This window comes from Orycteropus afer, unplaced genomic scaffold, assembly GCF_000298275.1.
Source record: "Orycteropus afer afer isolate SDZICR_OR568_19922 unplaced genomic scaffold, OryAfe1.0 scaffold00091, whole genome shotgun sequence".
Taxonomy (NCBI): Eukaryota; Metazoa; Chordata; class Mammalia; order Tubulidentata; family Orycteropodidae; genus Orycteropus; species Orycteropus afer.
Window position 1 is genome coordinate 3,531,312 of NW_006921678.1, and position 25,859 is coordinate 3,557,170.

At 37.9% G+C, this 25,859-nt stretch overlaps 1 protein-coding gene across 1 annotated transcript in view; it reads right to left on the reverse strand.

Moving 5' to 3' along the window:
* Positions 1 to 25,859, reverse strand: part of SLCO6A1 (solute carrier organic anion transporter family member 6A1) — a 263,122-nt gene that overhangs the window by 232,947 nt on the left and 4,316 nt on the right. The window contains exons 3-4 of the mRNA XM_007942498.1: positions 18,090 to 18,275; positions 7,854 to 7,950 (exon numbers count right to left, since the gene is read on the reverse strand). Of these exons, the coding sequence (XP_007940689.1) occupies positions 7,854 to 7,950; positions 18,090 to 18,275 (283 nt within the window). The remainder of the gene's footprint in view (positions 1 to 7,853; positions 7,951 to 18,089; positions 18,276 to 25,859) is intronic.

Below are 25,859 nucleotides of genomic sequence, written 5' to 3' on the forward strand. Positions count from 1 at the left end.
ATTCGTGTTATGCTTGTTTCATAAAATGAGTTTGAGAGTATTCCATCTTTTTCTATGTTCTGGAATAGTTTGAGTAGCATAGGTGTCAACTCTTCTCTGAATATTTGATAGAATTCTCCAGTGAAGCCATCAGGGCCAGGGCTTTTCTTTGTGGGAAGTTTTTTTACAACCTCTTCAATTTCTTCCCTTGCTATGGTTCTGTTCAAGCTTTCTATCTCTGACTGGCATACTTTAAGTAGGTTTTGTGATTCCAGAAACTTGTCCATCTCTTCTAGGTTCTCAAATCTATTGGTGTGCAGTTTTTCATAATATTCTGTCAGTTATCTTTTTTATTTCAGTTGGTTCTATTGTGATGACACCTTTTTCGTTTACAATTTTTGTGATTTGGATCTACTCTTTCTTTTCTTTTGTTAGGTCTGCCAATGTTTTATTGATTTTACTAATCTTATTGAAGAACCAGCTCCTTGTTTTGTTGATTTTCTCTGAGTTTTTGTTTTGTTTTCTGTTTCATTTATCTCTGCTATGGTCTTTATTATTTCCTTGCTTCTAGTTACTGTAGGATTCTTTGTTGTTTTACTTCTAGTTGTTGGAGTTGATGAGTTAGAGTGCTGATTTTGTTTTTTTCCTCTTTTTTGATGCATTTATTGCTATAAACTGTCTTCTGAGTACTACTTTCACTGTGTCCCATAGGTTTTGGTATGATGTATCTTCATTCTCATTAGTTTCTAGGAATTTTCTTATTTCAGTTTTTATTTGTTGTGTAACCAAGTAGTTTTTGAGCAGTGAGTGAGTTGTTCAGCTTCCATATGTTTGATGCTTTTTCCTTGCTCTTCATATTATTAATTTCTAGTTTTATAGCATTGTGGTCCGAGAAGATGCTTTTCAGTATTTCAATGCCTTTGAATTTATTGAGGCTTTTTTTATGCCCTAGCATATGGTCTATTCTGGAGAAGGATCCATGTGCACTGGAAAAGAAATGTGAGTTGTAGTTTTGTTGGGTGAAATGCTCTGTATATGTCTATGAGATCCAGTTGGTTGGTTACATTATTGAGTTCTTCTGTATGCTTGTTGAGTTTTTTCCAGTTGACCTGTCCCTCCTTGAAAGTGGTGTGTTAAAGTCTCCTACTACTATTGTAGAGTTGTCTATTACCCCTTTTAATTCAGTTAATATTTGCTTCATGTATTTTGGAGCACTTTCTTCGTGCATAAATATTTTATTATTGTAATGTCTTCTTTGTCAATTGACTCTTTCAGCATAGTATAATGTCCCTCCTTATCTCTTATGATGTTTTTCGCCTTAATGTGTATTTTATCAGAAATCAATATTGCTACTCCTGCCCTTTTCTGGTTTCCACTGGTTTGGTATATTCTTTCCCATCCCTTAACACTTAATTTGTTTTATCTTTGTGTCTAAGGTGGGTCTCTTGTAGGCAGCATATTGATGGGTCTTATTTTCTTATCCAGTTTGCCACTCTCTTTCTCTTGATAGGTGCATTTAGTCCATTCACATTGATCAAAATTAGTGATAGGTATGAATTGATTGCTGCCATTCTATTGTGTTTTTTTTTTTTTTTTTTTTTTTTTCATGTTGTTGGTGTTTCTTTGTTCCTTATACTTTTCTGTGCTGAGTTTGGTTTGTTGGCTAATGCTTTCTCCCTTTTCTTTATACTTGGTTTTGTGCTTATTAAACCCATATGTTTTCCTTCCTTCTGGATTTGCTTAGAAGAATTGTTACTTTTCTCTGTGGTTACCTTGGAGTATATTCTTGTCTCTACATTTTTAGAGCAGTGTGTGCTGCGAAGACATTGTCCTGTTTTCTTCTCCAGTTGAGGGTCTGTACCTAGAAGTTTTATTCCCTCTGATAGGTTAGTTGCTATTGTTGTGTGCTGCTTGAGTTCCTTGGTTTTTAAGGTAGAATGTTTTATGGTCTTATTTTGAGTATCTATTTCTGATTTGGTTTTAGTGTTGATGCCACATATCCTGGTTTTGTTGATCTCTTGTGGGTTCTCGATTGGAAGGACTTCCTTAAGCATTTCTTGTAGGGTTGATCTGGTTTCACAAAATCTCTTAATTAATTTTTGTCTGAGAATGCCTTAATTTTGCCCTCATATTTGATGGATAATTTGGCTGGATATAGAATTCTTGGTTGGAAGTTCTTTTCCTTCATTGTTTTATATATGCCATCCCATTGCCTTCTTGCCTGCATGGTTTCTGCTGAGTAATCAGAGCTCAGCCTAACTGTTTGATTATTATAAATAATATTTCTTTTTTCCTGGGAAGCTCTCAAAATTTTTTCTTTGTCTTTGGTTTTGGAAAGTTTGATTATAATATGCCTCAGTGTTTTTCTTTTGGGTTCTATCTTATGTGGGGTTCTATGCACTTCTTGGACAAATATCTTTTCTTCCTTCATTATTTCAGGGGAGTTTTCTGTTAGCAGGTCTTCCACAATTTTCTTGGTGGTCTTTTTCACCTCTTCTTCTGGAATTCCAATGAGTCTTATATTGTTTCTACTCATGTCATCGCATATAATTTTTAGGTTCTCTTCATCTCTCTTAAATCTTTGTTCTGATTTTTCTTCATGCAGGCTAGTGTCCAGGGATTTGTCTTCTAGTTGGGATATGCATTTTTCAGCCAGTTCTAACCTACTCTTTTGTGCTTCTACTGTGTTATGTAATTCTGTCATTTTGGTACTCATCTTCTGCATTTCAGTATTCATGTTTTGCATTTCTAACTGCTGTTTTTGTATGAGTTCTGATTGTGCATTAATCTTATTATTCTGTTCCTGAATAATTTTCTTGAGATCCTCCAGGAGACTGTCTGTGTTCTCCTTTTTTCTATGGGGCTTCCTTAGGCTTTTGTATAGCTCTATAAACATATCTTCTAAATTCTTCCTCAGGTAATTCTATTGCCTCCTCTTCCTCCATGTATAATGAGACCTTTGTCTGTGGTTTTGCTTCTAATGCCTTGTCCTGCTTTTTTGTTTGATTTGAGATTGCCTGTTGTTTCCTAGACATTCTGAGGTTGTCTATAACAGTTGGATATGTGTTGATTTGTTTCGTCTTGGTTTTATGGTTTAATATTTTGAAAATGTGAAGCTGGTGTATTTTATTTTATTATTAATTCAGGTATGTTGGATTGCTCTGCAGTTTTCTTTGTGATGGTGGAATCACTGTGTGGAATGTGGATATGGGTTTCTGTTTGTTATAAAGAGGGTTTGCAGTTGGAACCAGGAGGTTTTATGTTGGCTGAATGTGGTTTCTTCTACTGGATAAGTGAAGCTCTTGGCAGAGAATGTGGGAGTGGAAAAAGGAAAGCTTGCTGTTGTTAAGAGTCAGTTTCTAGGGCTTTTAGTGGGCTGCTACTGATGACATCATACTGTTATTTACTTACAGGCACTTGGCTCAATTTCAGGAAAGACTCCAGTTGTTAAAGGGTGACCACTTTCCGCCAGACTCAGACACATGCAAAGGCCCCAATCCCAAGGCCCCTCGGCACCAAAACACCAGACCAAGGCAACTTCCCAGCTCTGCATTTGGCCATGGGTGTTTCTCTCTCCTCCCCACCTGCCTGCAGTGCCAGCCCAACCCACCCAGACTGCAGTAGGCTAGGGAGTTTGTCTGTGAGTCTGCCCACCCGTGGCACCAAAGATGCAATTCGTTTCAGCTGTGCTTGAGTCAGGAGAGTGCCTACTAGTAATCTGTGGTCCCAATATTAGCGATAAAGTCAAGCACAGACCTCTCAGTGCCACTATGCTGACCCAAGCCTATTCAGTGACCCACCGAGGGGGTAGTGAGCCCACCACCCTCCTCGAGCACCAATGGGCTCTCTGCTTGGGTTTCAGTGGTGCTGGCTGTGCCTGTTTGCACCTAGCTGACCCAAGTTACCAATCAAATCAGGTTCTGAAGGTAGATCCTTGGGATGATCGCTGGTATGCTGGTGTGGTTACCGGTATGCTGATATGGAGTATCTTCTGCCTTGACCCAGGGAGGTCTCAAATGGCCATTCTCACCTGCTGGTCGCTCCCCCAGGGAAGTCTCTAATGGCCTTGCTCGGCTGCCTGTCCATAATCCACAGGGTAGATCTTTAATTTCTTTCCCTGTACCTTTCCTCTAATTCTGCTTTTCTGTGTCTGGTGCACTCTGATTCAGTGAGCTGTTCAAAGCACCAAAATCCCTAATTCAAACTGCTGTACCTAGTTTTTCAAGCACTAAGATGCCAGAGGGAAATGGCATGGTGATTACTGATGAGACTCCCTTTTGAATCTAAGAACCAATGTTATTGAAGGAAGAAGTTGAAGTTGCACTGAAGGAATTGGGAAAATACGAGGCTCCAGGAATTGATGGAATACCCACTGAGATGTTTAAACAAATGGATGCCACACTGGAGGCATTTGCTCAGCTATACCAACTGATGTGGAAGTCAGCTAGCTACCTGGCCAACTGACTGGAAGAGATCCATATTTGGACCTTCCAAAGAAAGGTGATCCCACAGAATATGAAAATTATAGAACAATATCATTGATATCACACACAAGTAAAATCTTGCTGAACATAATTCAAAAATGATTGCAGCAGTATATTGACAGAGAGCTTTCAGAAATGCAAGCTAGTTTCTGAAGGAAATGTGGAGTAGTGGATATCATAGCAGATGTCAGATGGATCTTGTCTCAAAGCAAAGAATACAAGAAAGATGTTTACTTGTGTTTTATTGACTATACAAAGGCATTTGTTTGTGTGGATCATAAAAAATTGTGGATGACATTGGAAAGAATGAGCATTTCATAATACTTAATTGTTCTCTTGAGGAAACTGTACATAGACCAGGTGGCTGTCATTTGAACAGAAGAAGGGGATACTGCAGGTTTAAAATCAGGTAGGGAGTGTGTCAGGGTTGTATCCTTTCACCATATTTATTCGATCTGTATGCTAAGAAAATAATCTGAGAAGCTAGACTATATAAAGAAGAACGTGGCATCAGGATTGGAGAAAGGCTCATTAACAACCTGAGATATGCAGATAACATAACTTTCCTTACTGAAAGTGAGGACGACTTGGAGCACTTACTGATGAAGATTAAAGACCACAGTCTGCAGTATAGATTACACATCAATATAAAGAAAACAAAAATCAACACAACTGGACTGATAAGCAGCATCACAATGAATGGAGAAAAGATCAAAGTTGTCAAAGACTTCATATTACCTGGTTCTACAATCAATGCCAATGGAAGCTGCAGTCAAGACACCAGATGACATATTGCATTGGGCAAATCTGTTGCAAAAGACCTCTTTCAAGTGCTGAAGTGCAAAGACAACTCCTTGAAGACTGAGATGCACCTAACCCAAGCCATGGTATTTTCAACTGCCTCATATGCATGTGAGAGCTGGACAACCAATAAGGAAGATCAAAATAGAGTTGATGCTTCTGAGTTGTAGTGTTGGTGAAGAATGATGAAAGTACCATGGACTGCTAAAAGAACTAACATATCTGTCCTGGAAAAGTGTATCTGGAATGCCCCTTTGAAGCAAGATTGACCAGACTTCATTTCACCTACTTGGGTCATGTGATCAGAAGGGACCATTCTCTGGAAAATAATGTCATGCTTGGTAAAGTGGAGGGCCAATGAAAAGGGGGAGGCCCTCAACAAGATGGATTGACACAGTGGCTACACTGATGTGCTCAGGTATAGTAGGCACCATAAGGCTGGCACAGGACCGGGCAGTGTTTCATTCTCTTGTACATAGGTTGCTATGAGTCAGAGCCGACTCTACAGCACATGACAACATGATTTGTGGTTCTGATGATACATTCACTCTGATCATTTATGGATACAATTTAATAAAACGCAAATGCAACCACTGCCATGGAGTCAGATCTGACTCATAGTGACCCCTCTTTGGGTTTCCGAGGCAATCTGACTGCAGAAGTAGATTGCCCAACCTTCCTTCCAAGGAGTGGCTGGTGGGTTTGAACTGCCAGCCTTCTGGTTAGCAGTCAAATGCTTTAGGCACTATGGACCAAAGCTCCTGAAATTTAATAAAATGTGTTATTTATGTGCTGTGAGGTGAATCTAGAGAAATCTACAGGAGGACTTAGCAACACTAAAGAAACATTATAATCTCTAGGTCAGAAGATACAGAGGAGATACAATTTAAGTAAACCATTTGGAGGGCAGTATCAAGACAATCAATGTAGAGGGGTGTGGCCTTTATTAAAGAGGTAAAGCCAACCATGGAGATTTAGGAGGAAGGATAAATATCCCAACCTCATACTACTCATGCCTTCAGATCGCTTGCTAGTGCCCTACAGAAGTCAAACCTGAAAAGAATCCAGAAGGTAAGAAGTTCATTGGTGTTGTCCTTGAGGGTTAACCTCTAGGGATACAAAGCAGGGTAGAGAAGGGTAACGAGTGTAATTCTCACAGCACACATAAGATATCCAACACAATCCACTGCTTTAAGCCTCAATATTTTTTTTTCCCTATGTAAGAATGTTCTCTAGTATTGTCAAAAGAAGCAATATGACCCAGAGTCTTTAAAATCATTTTTGTCATCAAGTTATTAAATGATAAACCAACTGTTGTTGAGTTGATTCCAACTCCTGGTGACCTTCTGTGTGTCAGACTAAAACTATGTTCCATAGAGTTTTCAGTGGTTGATTTTTCAGAAGTAGATGGCCAGAACTTTGTTTTGAGACACCTCTCAGTCTCAATTAGTACCCAAGCATGGTAATCATTTGCACTGTGCAGGGACTCCCACTAAATGCTGTAATTAACATAATTTCTCAATGACTTGTCCTCCCTTAACACAAACTATGATGATTTTAGTAACTGTCCAATTTCCCCAAAAAGGAAGTTATCTGTACTCACAAATATGTAAGCAATCAAGTCTGTTTCTTATTGTCACTTATAATACTACTTTTCTTGGCAGGAGACAGATGGTATACTCATGCTAGATAATTTTAAGAGTATTACAAATGGACTATTTTCTGGGTTGTGAGCACAGTTCAGAAAAATGAAAGAGGGATAGTGCATAATTCTGGGGCTACTAACAGTGGCAAGGTGTTACCATAGGCCTGGACATCAGTTGAAACAGTGCTTAATAAATGGGAAGGCAGCTTCACAGGGCCTCTGACCTTCAGAAAAAGGGTTCAGCTAACCTGGGTACAGATCCATAGGAGAAGAGGTAAGAGAATAAATGTTCTGACTTAATTGGCTCTTGCCCTATGTTCTTTCAATGCCTCTCATTACCTAAACACAACTGAAACTCAGAGTTTAGGGAAATATGTTGAAGCAGTCAACACCGGTCAGCATCCCAGAGCAAAGAGGAGGGCTAGAGAAGGGTGTAGAAGGAAGGAAAGTGAATTTAGAGAAGCAAAAACATATATCCAGCACACAGCTTATTTATTCTCTGACACTTAATCTGTCCCCCTTCATGATATTTGTCACAGTAGCAAAGCAAGAATCCAGTTAATCTTTCAGGGAAGCTACCAGAGAGAAGGCAGGCAGTATATGTGGCAATAAATATCTGTTGAACTAATTGGTTTGATGACAATGAATAAGAGGACTTAGTTGGCTTCTGGATCTCAATTTCTATCAATTATTTTATATGCACCTAGTTTCTGAAATTAAGTGTGGACGTTTTCCTGAGATGGTAAAGTATATCTCCTTCATTATGTCTATCATCTCAGTATAGAACTGAGGAGTCACTCTTGGTACTACTTCTCAATACATACGTAAAACATAGCTTTTGAAATATTTATAACTTACTGTAGCTATCCAATAAACATTTTATACAGATTGATATCTCCATAGTAAAAAAAAACAACTTTAAAAAGGAAAGAAAAATGGCTTACTGTTTTGTAAAAGTACTATTGACAGTGTCCAGATCTTGTGATGCTCCTAACGTAACACCCAAAGCATATCCAATTATTGTTGAAGCTTCTGCAAAGCCTGTAAAATGAATATGGAATATCCACAACTAGATGAGCTAGCTTTGTCATAAAATGATTAAAAAAACTAGTGACTGAAATGGATTATTCCTGAAAGTTTTTCATCGTACACTATCCAATGTATATATTAAAAAAACTAAAACTAATTAAATTATATAATTCACAAAACCTTATTTAAGTTATATATTTAATCTAATATGAATTAACATGTTAGTATTTTATATAAATATAAATTCAGTATATCTTACTACATTTTAATATGTGGTATTACAGCAAGATGATACTTAAGCATTAACAATACCTTTGCATCCTGCACCCTGCCTACTGGAACACCAGGATGTGGCAACAGTGTAAGCTTCTCTCTGAAGTGTGTAGATGCGCCTATTAATTGTTATTCGGTAGAACCAAGAATAAAACAAACATAGATTTGTTGCCATCCTCAGCCAATGCTCATAAACCACCAGAAAAAAAAAATTCCAAATGCAAAAATTAATATGAAAAATTGCTATTTTACCTCATTGGCATGACTTATCTATGTTGAAAATAATTACTTTGGTGCAAAATTAGATTTTCTTTTAAATTATCTTCACAGTAAGTATACATAAATACCACCTTAAAATTTTTTTCAATGGGAATTAGATAACCTATACACGTAGAAAACCTACCAGGACCAGAGGCTCTTGTAATATAAGAATGTATAGATTATTCTAAGTTTGAGCCCAATGTTACTCAGTCCACTCACAGTGGTATCCAGTAGCATAAGATATAATTAGGAGATTGTATACTATCTATATTCAATTAAATAGTATATCATATCTCCCCTGAGATGATTAGTAAGATTATGATTTCAGTGAATTTTAAAATGTGAGAGGCCTAGAAACAATTGAATTAAAATATGTAAACATCTTAGAAAGGTAATGTTTATTATAGCTTCATCACCACACTGAATCTAGTACTGAGGTGACACAAAATTATGTCTCCATTCGCCTTATGAATATGATGGTTGTAGCAACTTCCTATCTGCATCCCCAAAGTTTAAGCAAACAACTACTCAAACAATTCCATCCCGTAACTTTAGATAATTTTCCTAGAGAAAATGACTACTGTTTATATAGTTTGATTTATACACCTACTTCTCACTTACCAACTATCTACTTATCAAACATTTTGCAGTTATGACCATGGTAAAAAATTTACTATCTGACTATTTTGCACATTGACAACATATATATGGAACTAACAAATGCTGAATTGTGAAGTTAGAGTAACACTGGCTGTGATCGTTAAGGACATGTGTCAAGTTGGCTGGGCCACGTTTCTCAGTGGTTTAATAATTATGTAATGATGTAATTTGGCAGTTATGTAATGATGTAATTTGGCAGCAATATAATGATATAATTTGACTGTTATGCATTGATGCAGTCATTCTCCATTTTGTGATCTGAACTTGATCATCCTCCATTTTCATATAATGCCAATTTCTCTGTAGCAACTTGTTCTTGGGAATCTAATTGTGTCCATAGGTGAGGAGAGGTGTATATTGTTGTTGTTAGTTGCCATTAAATGAGTTTTGACTCACAGGAATCCCATTCATAACAGAACAAAATGCTGCCAGTTTTCTCTGCCATCTTCACTAAAGTAGGTATGTTTAAGCCCATTGTTGTACCCATTGCATCAACCCATCTCATTGAGAGCTTCCTCTTTTTCACTAATCTTCCAATCTACCAAACATGATGACCTTCTCCAGTGATTGGTCTCTTCTTATAATGTGTCCAAAGTAAGTGAAATGAAATCTCACCATCCTCACTTCTATGAAGCATTCTGGGTGTACTTCTTCAAAGACAGATTTATACTTGTTCATCATTCTGGAAGTCCATGTTATATTCATTTTTCTTCACTAACACTATAATTCAAATGTGTCAATTATTCTTCAGTCTTCCTTTTCTGTTTCCCAGCTTTTGCATGCATATGAGGCAACTGAAAATATCATAGCTTGGGTCAGGAGCACCTTCGTCCTCTAAGTGACATTTTTGTTTTATAACACTTTAAAGAGGTCTTTTACAGCAGATTGCCTAATAACAATATGTCATTTGATTTCTTGACTTTTGCTTCCATGGGCATTGATTGCATACTCAAGGAAAATGAGATTCTTGGCAACTTCAATATTTTCTCCACTTATCATGATGTTCCTTATTGGTTCACTTATAAGGATTTTTATTTTCTTTATGTTGATTGGTTCAGTAGTAAATATTTTTATTTCTTTATATTGAGATGTAATCAATACTGAAGGCTGCAGTCTTTGATTTTCATCAGTAAGTGCTTCTAGTCTACTAGAAGCAAGCAAGGTTGTGCCATTGCATACCACAGGTTGTTAGTGAGTCTTCCTCCAATCCTGATGACTCATTCTTCTTCATATAGTCCAGCTTCTCAGATTATTTGTTGAGCAAACAGATTAAATAAGTATGGTGAACAATTAAAACCCTGACACACAGCTTTTCTGATTTTAAACCATGCAGTATCCTCTTGTTCTGTTCAAACAACTGCTGTTCAGTCTAGGAACAGTTTCTACACAAGCATAATTAAGTGTCTGGAATTCCCATTCTTAGCAAAGTCATCCATAATTTGTTATGATCCACATAGTCGAATGCCTTTGCATTGTTGATAAAACAAAGGTAAATATTTTTCTAGCTTTCTCTGTTTTCACCCAAGATCCATTTCCTATTAATAATGATATATTTCATTCGCTTGCTCTTCTGAATTCAGCTTGAATTGATGGCAGCTCCTTGTTGGTGTATGGCTGTAGCAATTTTTAAATTATCTCCAGGAAAATTTTGCTTGAATATTATTTTATTGATATTGTTCAATAATTTCCACATTCCATTAGATAACTCTTCTTTGGAATGGCATAAATATGTACCTCTTTCAATTTTTTCAAGTAGCTGCCTTCCAAATGTCTTGGCATAGACATGTGAGAGCTTCTAGCATTGTATGCATTTGTTGAGGCACCTCAATAGGTATTCCATGAATTCCTGGAGTCTTATGCTTCACCAACACCTTCAGTGCAGTTTGGACTTCCTACTTCAGTACGGTAAGTTCTTAATAATATGCTACATCCTGAAATGGCTGAACATTGACCAATTCTTTTAGTACAGTGACTCTGTGTTATTCTTCAATCTTACTTTTATGCTTCCTGTGACATTCAATATTTTGCCCATAGAATATTCAATATTGCAACATGAAGCTTGAATTTTTTCTTCAGTTTCAGCTTGAGAAATGCCAAGAATGCTCTTCCATTTTAGTTCTCTAACTCCAGGTCTTTGCACATTTCATTATAATACTTTGTTGTCTCAAGCAATCTTTTGAAATCTTCTGTTCCAATCTTTTACTTCATCATTTTATTTATTTATTTATTTACTTTGCTTTAGTTACTATACATTCAAGAGTAAATTTCAGAGTCTAATCTGAGACAAATTCTGGACTGTCTTTCTTTCCTTTCTTTATAATGACCTTTTGCTTTCTTCATTTATGTTGTCCTTCATGTCATCCTAGTACTCCTCTGGACTTTGGTCATTAGTCTTTAGTGCATCAAACATATCCTTGAAATGGTCTCTAAATTGAGGAGGTATATAGTCAAGGTCATATTTTGGTTCTCATGCAATTATTTTCATTTTCTTTTCTTTCTACTTGAATTTTCATATGAACAAATGATCATCTGTTTCAGAGTTAACCCCAGTATTGTTTCGACTGATGATATTGAACTTCTATATTGTCTCTTTACAGATAGGTAGTCAGTTTGATTTCTGTGTATTTCATCTTGCAAGATTCCCTTGGATGTTGTTGTTGTTTGATGGCATCAAGTCAGATATAATTTGTAGTGATCTTATGTACAACAGAATGAAACACTGCACTGTCCTGTGCCAATTCTAAAAATCATTGGTATGCTTGAGCCCATATGTTGCAGCCACTGTGTCAATAACATCTCACTGAGTGTCTTCCTCTTTGTGACCCTCTACTTTATCAAGTATGATATCTTTCTCTAAGGACTGGTCCCTCTGATATACAAAAGTATGACAGACAAAGTCCGGCCATTATTCTTCTAAGGAGGAGTCCGGTTGTACTTCTTTCAAGATAAATTTTTCATTCTTCTGGCAGTCCATAGTATATTCAATATTTTTTGCCAATACCATAATTCAAATGCATCAATTATTCTGCAGTCTTTCTTACTCATTTTCCAGTTTTCACATGCATATGTAAGTGCTTTGAGTCTTCCCTTTAAGCAAGCTAACTTATGTTATCTGCATATCACAGGATGTTCATGACTCTTCCTCCAATTCTGATGCCAAGTTCTTCTTCATATACTGCAATGTCTCAGATTGTTTGCTTAGAATACAGGCTAAATAAGTATGGTGAAAGGACACAATGCTGACACACACCTTCTTTGATTTCAAACTATGCAGTATCCCCTTGTACTATTCAAACAACTGCTTCTTGGTCTGTGTTCAGGTTCCTCGTGAGCACAAGTAAGTGTTTTGGAATTCCCACTCTTTGCAATGTTATCCATAATTTGTCATGATCCACACAATTGAATGCCTCTACATAATCAATAAAACACACGTAAACTTCTTTCTACTTCTCTTTTAGTCGTTTGTACTGTGGTGACTTGTGTGTTGCTGTAACGCTGGAAGCTATGCCACTGGTATTTCAAATATCAGTAGGGTCACCCATAGCAGACAGGTTTAAATGGAGCTTCCAGATTAAGACAGATTAGGAAGAAGGAAATGGCCAGGTCCATTTATGAAAAAAGTGGCCACTGAAAACACAGTGAATAGCAGGGAAACATTGTCTGATATGGTGCCAGAAGAATGAGTCTCTCAAGCTGGAAGACATTCAAAATACAAGTGGGCAAATACTGTTTCCTCAAAGCAGAGTTGACCTTAATGATATAGATGGAAGAAAGCTTTTGGGTCCTACTTCACTGATGTGGAACAGCTAAAACTGGAAGAAACAGCTACAAACATCCATTAATAGCCTGATGTACAATGTATGAAGTATGGATCTAGGAAAACTGGAAGTTGTCCAAAAATGCAATGGAATACACAAAGATCAATATTCTAGGCATCAATGAGCTGAAATGGACTGGTACTAGCCATTTTGAATAGGACAATCATATGGTTTACTATTCGGAAGGAAGATGGGGCAATCTATTTCCATAGTGATACTGCCTCAGAAATCCAAGGAGGGGACGCTATGAGTCAGATCTGACTCAATGGCACATAACAACAACAACAACATGGTCTGCTATACCAGGAATGATCAATTAAAGAGGAATGGCATCACACTGATCATCAAAAAGAACATTTCAGAATCTATCTTGAAGTACAGTGCTGTCAGTGATAGAAGACTATCCATATCGCTACAGGGAAGACCAGTTAATACTACTATTATTCAAATATGCACATGAACCACTAAATCAAATAGAAAAAATTGAAGATTTTTACGAATTTCTACAATCTGAAATTGACCAAACATGCAATAAAGATGTATTGATAAATACTGATGATTGGACTGTGAATGCTGGAAACAAAGAAGAATCACCAGTAGTTGGCAAAAATGGCCTTGGTGATAAAAATAATGACAGAGATCACATTGCCATGCATTACCAATGACTTATTCACTGAAAATACCAGTTTTCAACAACAAATATGGTGATTATATGTGTGGACCTTGCCAGATGCCATACACTGGAATCAGATTGACTACATCTGTGGAAAGAAATTATGGGGAAGCTCAATATCATCAGTCAGAACAAGGCCAGTGGCAGACTGTGAAACAGACCATCAATTGCTCACAGGCAAGTTGAAGTTGAAGATATTTAAAACTAGTCCACAAAAACCAAATTATGCCTTAAATATAATTTGTAGACCATCTGAAGAACAGATTTGATGCATTGAACACCAGTAACTGACATCAAGGACATGATACATGAAGAAAGTAAAAAGTCACAGGAAATAAACAGAAGACTAAAATGGATACAGGAGACTTTGAAACTTGTTTTTGAATGGAGAATAGCTAAAGCAAATGGAAGAAATGGATAAAGGAGCTGAAAGAAGGTTTCAAAAGGCAGCTTGAGAGGACAAAGTAAAGTATTGTAATGAAATGAAGAATGGGTATTAGGATTTGAGGGAGTCTCATTAACAACCTGACATGTGCAGATGACACAACTTTGCCAGCTGAAAGTGAGGATGACTTGAAGCACTTACTGCTGAAAATCAGTATAGACTATACTTTAATCTAAAGAAAACAAAATGCCTTACAATTGGCCCAGTAAGCAACATCATAATAAGCAGAGAAAAAATTGAAGTTGTCAAAGATTTCATTTTACTTAAATCCAAATCAACACTCATGGAAGCAGTAAAGAAATCAAGCATTAGGCAAATGTGCTGCAAAAGGCCTTTATAAAGTGTTTGAGAGAAAGCAAGTCACTTTGGAGATTAAGACACTCCTGACCCAAGTAATATTACTTTCAGTAGCCTCATATACATATGAGAGATGGAGAATTAATGAAGAAGAATCCAAAAGAATTGATGCAGTGAATTAGGATATTGGTGAGGAATGTTGAATGCACCATGGACTGCTAGAAAAAATGAACAAATATGTGTTGGAGAAAGGATAGCCAGAACGTTCCTTAGAAGCAAGAGTAGTCAGACTTCATCTCTCATACTTTGGACATTTTCAGAAAGGATGAAACCCTGCAGAGGGATATCATACTAGATAAACTAGATGATCAGCCAAAAAGGGGATGAACTTCAACAATATGAACTGACATTGTGTGAAGTATGCACAGAATTGGGAAGTGTTTTTCCTCTGTGATACTGTGGTGTAGTAAATTACTTAGCATGGCTTTTCTACCCATAAGTCTTTGTAAACTCCAAGGTGGGATTTTCTATGAGCAACTGAGGAGCTCCTGATTGCTGAAGTTGTCCACCTGGAGTATTTCTGTTGGGAGTGGCACAAAACAATGTTCTGGGAGGTGCCCACTCTCTCTCAGGTGCTTAGAGTTCTGATGCTATGATTGGCTAGTTTGACCACCCTGCCGGGCTCAAAAGGAGACCTCCTAGAGGCAGAACTTGCACTCTGACTGCTGGTTGAGGAAGACATGCTGCTGCAAGAGACACACACCCTGGAAAGAGACACATGCTGCTGGGAAAGAGGTGCAAGAGACACGCATCGCTGAGTGAGACACTGAGGGACCAGCACTGCTGGGAAAGAGATTGTGAGAGACTGTTGGCTGAGGGACGGTGGCCTGGGAGAGAGACTGAGCATTTTTTCCTGAATTTGAATTGTAGCTTGTGGTGCTTCCCTAATAAACCCCATAATCGGTGAGCTCTGTGTGGCCACTGCAGTGAATTATCGCACCAAGGAGAGCAGTGGTGGGTGCTTTGGGAAGAACGGTTGGAGAAAGGGCTGGAGGGAGGCAGCATGTCTGGCCTGGCAGGAATAGGCCTTGGGTTACTGCTGGTAATCCTGTCTTCCTCTTGTGGGATTAGAGGAGGTCAGAACATGTGGCCTCCTTGCCGTTTTTGCAGATACATAGGGTCACTATGAGTCAAAACTGACTTGAGGACACCTAACAACATAACAAACAGCTTTCTGGTATTCTCTGCTTTCTGCCAAGGTCTATCTGACATCAGCGATAATATACCACATTCCACATCTTCTAAATACAGCTTGAATTTCTAGCAGTTCCCTGTTTATGTACTGCTGTAACTATTTTTAACTTATTTTGAGCAAAATTTTACCGAGAGTGATAGTAATGATTTTTTTAAAACTTTTTGTTGTGATTTGGATGAAAGTTTACAGAACAAATCTGTTTTCTATTCAATAGTTCATATACCTTTTGTTTGGTGACATTAATTGAAATCCCCAAAATGTAACACTTGTTTGTTAATGTCCACATTCCATTTCATCAACTTTCTTTGGGATGGGAACAAATATTGCATCTCTTCCAATCTCCTGGCCAGGAGTTGTCTTCCAAATTTCTTGGCATAAACAAGGGAACCCTTCTAGCACTGCATCCATTTGTTGAAACATTTCAATAGGCATTCTATCAAATCCTGGAACTGTGTTTTCCACTAATTTCTTAAGTGCAGTTTGGACTTCTTCATTCAATACTATTGGTGTTCAATTTCTTTATCTTTGGCATTGGTGGAGAGAGTGCATCAATTTGAATAATAGTCATAATAGCTTGTCTTCCTTGTAGCCATATGGATATTAATTTATCACTGACAGTGTTGTACTTCAGAATATATCATGAAATGTTCTTTCTGATAATGAATGCAACACTACTCTTCTCCAATTTACCATTCCTAGCATAGGAGACCATATGATTGTCTGATTAAAAATGGTTAATACTTTTCCATTTCAGTTCACTAAAGTCTAGGACATAGATCTTTATGCATTCCATTTTTGACAACTTTTAATTTTCCTTGATTCATATTTCTTCATATTTCATACATTACACATTCTGATTACTAACAGAAGTTTGTGGCCTTTTATTTATTTATTTAATCATTTTGAGTTACGCCACATCAGTAAACTAAGGTTCTAAAACTTTACTCCATCCGTGTAACTCTACTATGGAGAGGCAGCTCTTCCCCAGTTATATTTCAAGTGCCCTCCAACCAGGGGTGCTCATCTTTCAGCACTGTATCAAACAATGTTCTGTGCTAACTGTAGGATTTGCACTATTTTCCCCCCCAAGAAATTCAGGTAGTACTCAACTTTTGATAGGATTCCATTCCAACAACTCTGTCATATCGATTCTGATGAAACTTGAATAGCTCATTTTATTTTTAAAATTTTCATTAATGTTGCCTTTTATTATCAATATATTTATAAATCCAATCTTTTCTCTTTGGAAGTTGGGAACATTACATATAAACTTACAGTTATATTTATGTGTACTAAAATTATATTATAGAATTTAATACATATTAAAAAATACAGAAATCATAAAAATTTACTCTATTGAAGAAGAGTTGAATGATCTTGGTATTTTATCAGCTGCAGTAATAACTCCACTTCTGGAAGTTTCTGAATTATCTGGATTATTCCTGGGAATGGGGATGGTGTTTCTATTCAGAACATTAAGGAGAGCTGGATCCATGGTTCTTCTCTTTTTTGCTTCACATATTTCATGGTAACATCTAACTGCTTCCCAAATATGCCTATTGACTTTTTAGAAAAGCAATCAGTATTTAGGTCCAAGCTTTCAAGCAACTGAAATTCCTGTTTTAATTTAGAAAACTGAATCTATATGGCAGTGTTTTGAACAATAAATCATAAAATTGGACATTTGCAAATGAACATCTGAGAATAACAACAAATTACATACAATATGTACACTGTGTGTAGTACATACTACTAGCAATAAGATGCCCAAAATAAGAAAAAGAAAAATGGATTGTAAGTGTGGTTCTCCATAACTTGAATACATTGTAAATTGAGGACTACTTGTAGATGGCCAAGGAGTTCTGGTCATGCAGTACAAGGGCAGCAGTTCAAATCCACCAGCCACTCCATGGAAGATGGGCAATGTACTTCCATAAAGATTTACCAACTCAAAAATCCAGTGGGGGTCACTATAAGTTGGAATCGACTCAGTGGCAGTAGACGTGTAGATGGCCAAATAGTTCCTCCTAGACAGTTTCAGTCTGAAAGCTCCACTGAAACTTGCCCACCGTGATTGATACTGCTGGTACTGTAATACCAGTGGAATAGCTTCCAGCATCATAGCAACACATAAGCCAACAAAGTATGACAAACTGACATATGAGTGGTGGGATTTGTATGACTGTGTGTAATGGAGGATGAAGATAGTTTTTAATACTTAAAAAAGTACGTGTTTTTTTTTTTTTTTTTCTCTTGCTCTGTGTTTTTTCAGTGATTTTCATATCTCTATTTTTGACATTTCAAAATTCAAGCAGCTTCTCAGAATTAGGGGCTCAGTGTGATTTTTAAGCTATTAAGTGAGCCACTGGTTGGCACTTCTATATCAGTTTAGAATATTTACACCACAATAAAAAATGCAATAAAAATTTAAAATGAGTCAATCATATTAGAGGAAAGAAAAAAACTTGCCTAGATAGGTACCAAGTGAGTGTCTGTCAACGCTGTCATCCACAAAGATTTCTCCAAGGATATAAAGAGGCAATCCTGCTATTCCCTGCACAGTCTGGCCAAAGGTGAAGAAATATGTATATTTTGATGGGAATACTGGCAGCTTATCCCGGCAAGTACTGATGACCTTCGGTTCTTGGCAAATATCTTTTGAAAAGATGGTAACAATTGTAATTATGCAAATAGAGTTCAATAGTTAAACATGCAACAAATATAACAAATATACACTATCTTCTATCAAATATTTTACTCTTTAAAAGCTATTTTCACCAGTATGCTTTTCTCTTCTGGTTAACATTGTCTTTAAATTGAAGGTAGTAGTACTACAATCAATCATGTTCTCAGAAAACTGCTGTGATGAAAGAAAAGTTATGGGAATACTGGTAAAGATGCACAAATGATAAACTAAAATATCATATGACCATATTATTATTCATCTACACACGCAAAAAAAAATCCTCTTAAATTTGGCATCTAGTGTCTCTGACTTTTGACTTTGGTATAAAAGTATTTCTAATATCCTGAACTATCTGGATTATAAAAAATTCCTCTCCTAAATTTAGTTCTAGGAACAATCTGCACATTAACTTTGTGTTGCTCTGGTTAAATAATTTCCCATTTCGGACACAAAAAATTCTGGAGCACAGATTCCCTCAGTACTGAAAAGTACTGGTTGTAGTTCAAGAAATAAAAAGAGTTAATTATATCCAATAACGTGAATTATGTTGGTGGCTTGTTAAATATAGTTCTGTTATAGTGTTTAGAGAAGACACAAAGTTGAAGTGGCTAAAAAATGAATAGTAGATAAATTCAGGCATCTTGAGCAATTCTTTCAAGAATATTGCCTGCGAATCTGAGGAGGTTCTACAAAATGACAAAAACATGAATTATGTTTATTGTTATTGTTGTTGTTTTAAGACTAGTAAGAACTTGAGCAAATTTAAAGCTTTTAAGTGGAAACTCTAAAGAGGGAGAATTTGAAGGAAGAGGAGAGAAATCATTCCTGGGAGGCAGGAGAGCCCAGGAGGTTGAGCAGCAGAACATCTCCATTTTGACCAGAAGAAAGAGGTAAAGAATGTAAACATAGGTGCAATTATAGATTCCATGTTAGGTAGTTAGAAACATGTAAAATACAATTTATAACATGTATTTTCTATCTAAAGCAAAAAAGTCAAGTGAAGCAAGGCTAAAGTCCTTGTTGTGAATCATAGAAGAGTGTTGATTAATTTTTTTTTTTTTTTTTTTTAAAAGCAGGAGAATAGATCTATTTGAGAGGACAATTGAGGTTACCACAAACAAATTCACTATGGAGCTACTCTGTCCACTTGTTTGATTTTTCTCTAGCAAGAATCAGAAGCATTTGAGTTATAGGCTGAGGAATGATGTATGTTGGATGAAAAGTTTTTCAAATCAGAGACAATAAAAGGGCATTGAGAGAAAAGAGTTTAGGATAATGATTACAGTGTGTGTGAAAAACTAAGGGACACAGATAAGCTGTAAAGAAAGGGAAGCAAAAACAAAGAGAAACTAATAAAAGGAGAAAGTAGGAGTGCTAATAGACTGGGGACAACAATAAAAGAAAAGAACTGCTGTCTTTGTTGTGAATACAGTAGTAGGATCAATGGGTGCAATACATTCAGAAAGTTCTCAGTATAGTGACAGTGTTCTGCAACATGAATGTGTGAGGATGGTCACTTAACTTCAGTGTCCAAGAAACTAACAAAAAGAATGCATTACAAGTGTTCTCATGAAGTAGTGACAAATCTCTGTTTTAATCTCTCAGGTATTTGGTGGCATAAAGGATCTACATGCTAGTTAACACAGAGGAGCTTGAGATTAACATGTCATCATTACACAAAACTGCAGTGGAGTAGGATGAGCAGAGGAAGGAGGTTGACTGGTGTTAAACGGACTGTACAAAGAGGTTCACACCACACATAAGAAAAGAGGAGCATAGCAGCTAACTGGAGGGTGTAGAAAGAGGACAGAGTAGGAGACATATGAAGAAAGTCAGAAGAGATGGAACAAACAAACAAAAAAGAATAAAGAAATTCTAGAGAGTAAAGATAGATGGTACATAGACAGATAGATGAACAAGTATAGAGAGATAAACTGATTTAGAAATGTAACTAAACTTATAGACAAAGTAAGTTAAATGTCCATCTGTACACACAGGTGCATAAAATGAGCTACACTCTGGTGGTATAGTGCCTAAGGCATTTGACTGCTAACCAGAAAGATGGCAGTTCAAAGTCACTAGTCACTCCTCAGAAGGAAAATTGGGCAATCTACTTTTGTAGAGATACTACCTCGGAAACCCAAGGTGGGGTCGCTATGAGTCAAATCGACTTGACAGCAGTGAGTTTGTTTGTTTATTTGTTTTTTAAGGCAATAAATGCCAACCTTTTAGTTAGCAGCTAGGCACTTAACCACTGTACCACTAGGGCTCCTTATACATACACTAAATAGGTACTATTTGATAAATTTCAGGCTCTTAATGGTGGCGTAGTGCCTAAGGCACTTGACTGATAACAAGAAATCTGGAGGTTCAAACCCACCAGCTACTCCTCAGAAGGAAGGTTGGGCAATCTACTTCCATAGTGATACTGCCTTGGAAAGCCAAGGAGGGGTCACTATGAGTCGGATCTGACTCCATGGAAGTGAGTTTGGTTTTAGTTTGGAATCACAAGCAGGACACAAAATATGTGGAATATAGATGACATGAAGACCAAAAGGGAAGGAAGACTGTACTATTTCTACTGCAGTAACTCCTATTGAGTACTTGTCAGAATTTTTAACATATATCAAAAAAGCACTTCCCAGCTTTTTCAATCTTTCTGACCAGAATACAATGGAAGGCAGAGTGGGAATGACACACATAATAAACCTACTTTGTAAACACACGTAATAAATATGTATGTGTGTGTCTGTATGCATGTACACACATAAAACCACTCTCCTGACTATAAACACATTTCAACACATTTAGAAGCCTATACATTTCAAGTAACTGGCAAAATGGGGTCAGAAATCTAGAAAAAAAAAAAAAAAGAAAACACAAGCTCATAGCAACGCATGTAAGGTTTCCAAGGCTCTGAATTTTTTGGAAGCAGACTGTCCTATCTTTCTTCTGTGGAGTGGCTGGTGGGTTCAAACCAACAACCTTTTGGTTAGCAGCAAAATGCTAAAATGCTAGAATGGACAGATTTCTAGAAACATACTTCTTACCTAAACTAACACAGACTAAGGTGGAAAAGTTGAACAGATCCGTAACAAAAGAAGAACTTGAACAAGTCATAAAAAATTACCAACAAAAAAAGGCCCTCACCCAGATGGTTTCACTGGAGAATTCCACCAAACATTCAGAGAAGAACTGACATCAATCTTACTCAAAGTATTCCAGAACACAGAAAAGGATGGAATTCTCCCAAATTCTTTGTATGAAGCAAGCATAATCTTGATACAAAAACCAGGCAGACATCACTAAAAAGGAAATCTACAGATCACGGAGATCTCTCATGGAGATAGATGCAAAAATTTACAATATCCCAGTCGAAAGACTCCAACAACATATCAGAAAAATGATACATTATTAGCAAGTGTGGTTCATACAAGGTATGCAGGGATGGTTCAACATTAGAAAAATAACCAACATCATCCATCACATAAACAAAACAAAGAAAAGAACTATATGATCATATCAATCAATGCAAAAAAGGCATAAAATCCAACACTCATTCCTTACAAAAAAAATCTCTCAGCAAAATAGGAGTAGAAAGGAAATTACTCAACACAATAAAGAGTATATACACAAAACTAACAGCCAACATTATTCTCAATGGTGAGAGACTGAAACCATTCCCCTTGCAAATAGGAACCAGACAAGGGTGCTTTCTATCATCACTTCTATTAAACATTGTATTGGAAGTTCTAGCCAGGGCAATAAGGCTAGAAAGGGAAATCAAAGACATCCAGATTGGTAAGGAAGAAGTAAAATCATCCCTACTTGCTGATAATATGATCCTATACATAGAAAACCAAAGAGACTCAGTCAAAAATCTACTGGAACTAATTGGGAGATTTAGCATAGTGGCCAAATACAAGATCAATATACAAAGATCAGTTGGATTCCTCTACACCAGCAAAGAGATTACTGAAAAGGAAATAAGGAAATCAACATCATTTGCAGAAGCTACCTAAATAAATAAATAAAATACTTAGGAATAAATCTCACTAGGGATACAAAAGACTTGTATAAAGAAAGTAGAAAAGGCTATGGCAAAAGCCAAGGTTACATAAATGGAAGAACATACCATGCTTGTGGATAGGAAGATTAGACATTGTGAAAATGTCAATACTACCCAAAACAATCTATACATTCAATGCAATCCCAATACAGATCCCATGAACATTCTTTAAGGATATGGAGAAACCAATCACTAATTTTACATGGAAAGGAGAGAAACCTAGTGTGGTGTAATAAATTACTGGTATGGCTTTTCTAGCCATAATCTTTGTAAACTCCATGGTGGAATTTGCTGTGAGCAACGGAGGAGCTCCTGACTGTAAAAGTTATCCACCTGGGGAATTTCTGTTGAGAGTGGCACAAAGCAATGTTCTGGGTAGTTTGCTGTCTCTCAGGTGCTTAGAATTCTGATGTTATGGTTGGCTAGTTTGGCCACTCTGCCAGGCTCAAAAGTACGCCTCCTAGAGTCAGAAGTCTCCCTGACTGCTGGCTGAGAAAGACATGCTGCTGAGAGAAACATGCTCCTGAGAGACACGTGCTGCTGAGAAAGAGACACCAAGACAGGCATTTGCTGAGAGAGACATCAAGAGACGTGCATTGCTGGGAGAGTGGCTGAGAGAGACTGCTGGCTGAGAGATGGTGGGCTGAGAGACACTGAGCATTTTTCCTGAGCTTGAATTGTAGCCTGGTACTTCCCTAATAAACCCCATAATCTGTGCGTTCTGTGTGGCCACTACAGTGAATTATCAAACCCAGCAGAAAGGTGGTGAGTGTTGCGGAAGGAACAGTTTTGTCAGGATTGGTGAAATGGCTGGAGGGAGGCAGCATGTCTGGCCTTGCAGGAAGAATAGGCCTTGGACTACTGATGGTGGTTCTGTCTTCTTCTTGTGGGGTTAGAGGAGGTCAGAAGATATGGCCTCCTTGCCCATTTGGCAGTTGGTGTCAGAACTGGTAGGATTTGTTGCAGTGGCTCCAGACTCATAGAAGCATGGGATTTTGTAAAAGAAAGCGGGAAGGAGCCTGGGAAGTGAAATTTTGGATTTTTAGGTGGTTACATTGGTTGGTGTTATTAAAGGAGGTAATTGATGCAGAGGCCAGGGCTTTTGGTTATACCCAGCCAAAGCCTAAGGCCATAGACATAAAATGGAAAGGTAACCAAGGTGAAGAGATGAACCTGGGATGTCTTTAAAAGGATTATGTGTTTTGGATTATGTGTTTATCTGAATGTACTAAGGCTATTGAATGTTCTCTTACCTGCTTGTATATTAGAAATGATTATGGGGTGTGGATAACAGAGAGCAGGTAAGTCCACCTTCAGCTGATACTTGATTGGATATGTTAAAAGGGGAAATAGAATTTTCCCAGAAGAAACACAGGCTTTTGTTTCAAACTTTGTGTGTAGAATATAGGGGGCTTAGGTAGAAAACCTGAGCCCCACCCAGTACTACTGAGGGAACAGAAGATTTGCATTTGAATAAGGACCTGAAGAGGAAATAATAATGACTGTTTGGCTCTTTGAATTTCAAGCAAGCAGATTGGTTTTGGGTGCGTTGAGACAGGAAAATCATGGTCCATGAGAGAAACCCCTTCCAGGACTGAAAGTTAAAGGAAGCCAGTGAGTAGTAAACTTGTATGTTACTCACTTGTGACCACCTGGGTCCACTTGAGTGAAAATGGGGGAAGTGCAGCAAAGAAGAAATGGGCTGAGTTTGGTACTCTTTGACCTAGGCCATGGAGGCTATGGATGAGAGGAAGGGCTGGCTGGTCTGAAATGCAAGAGTTGTGAGCCTATGGGCATTGAAATAGTCCCTGAGGACTGAGGATGTGAGAGAAGGTGCTGGCTGGTCTGAAGTGAAGGGAAGAGTTTGGCTCTCAAACTTGGAAGCTGGTACCCATGACATAGCTGGGATGGCTAGGGATGAGCTGACCAGAACCCGACCAAATGAAGAGAAAGATGTTTGACACTGACTTGGTGTTAAGTTGCTGCAATTTGATGGCTTGCAGTAGACTGGACTTTGCTTGTTTATGAACACAGATGCCTAAAGTTTCAAACAGAACAGAAGATTCTTCAGAGAGAAGGACCATGCTTGTCTCCTCACAGTACTGCGTTGATAGGGATGGGCAAATTAGAAATTGGCTATTTAAAACAGGGAGAAATAAAAGCATGAAGTAGCTGGCTTACACACTTTCATGAGTGTAGTTGTTCTTAAACTGATGGAGAAGGGGATGTTAATTTTTGAAGTATACAAGGGATAATGGCTAGAAAAGCCAGGGGGTGGCCTTTGGTGTAGTAAATTACTGGTATGGCTTTTCTAGCCATAAGTCTTTGTAAACTCCATGGTGGGATTTGCTGTGAGCAACGGAGGAGCTCCTGACTGTAAAAGTTATCCACCTAGGGTATTTCTGTTGAGAGTGGCACAAAGCAATGTTCTGGGAAGTCTGCTGTCTCTCAGGTGCTAAGAATTCTGATGTTATAATTGGCTAGTTTGGCCACTCTGCCAGGCTCATAAGTAGGCCTCCTAGAGACAGAAGTCTCTCTGACTGCTGGCTGAGAAAGACATGCTACTGAGAGAAACACACTCCTGAGAGACACACACTGCTGAGAAAGAGACACCAAGAGACATGCATTTGCTGAGAGAGACACCAAGAGATATGCATTGCTGGGAGAGTGGCTGAGGGACACTTTTGGTGGAGAGATGGTGGGCTGAGAGAGAGACTCAGCATTTTTCCTGAGCTTGAATTGTAGCCTGGTGCTTCCCTAATAAATCCCATAATCTGTGCATTCTGTGTGGCCACTGCAGTGAATTATCAAACCCAGCAGAAAGGTGGTGAGTGCTGGGGGAGGAACGGTTGGTGTCAGGATTGGTGAAAGGGCTGGAAGGGGGCAGCATGTCTGGTCTCACAGGAATAGGCCTTGGGCTACTGATGGTGATTCTGTCTTCTTCTTGTAGGGTTAGAGGAGGTCAGAAGATGTGGCCTCCTTGCCCCTTTGGCACCTAGGATAAGAAAAGCACTATTGAAGAACAAAGTAGGAGGTCTCATACACCCAGATCTCAAAACCTACTACACAGCCACAAAAGTCAAAACAGCTTGGTATTGGTATAACTGACACATAGACCAGTGGAATAGAACTGAGAACTCAGAAATTGATTCATTGACCTATGGTCAGCTGATCTTTGACAAAGGGCCCAAATCCATTAAATGGGGAAGAGATGGTGTGATAGTTGGAGCTGTGTGTCAACTTGGCTGGACGACAATTCTGTGTGGTTTAAGCTGTTGTGTTGTGGTTATTCCCATGATGGGATCAGATGATTGTTTTGAGCAGGCAATCTGGTGAAAGGGAATTTCCCTAGGGGTGTGGCCTGCTTCCAGTATATTCAAGGACATCCTGGGAAGAGAGACATTCTTCTGTGGATTGGGATTCTATTGTGCTGCCTACAACTGTCCGTGAGTGAACAGTCCACCATTCGGCCTGGAGATCTTGG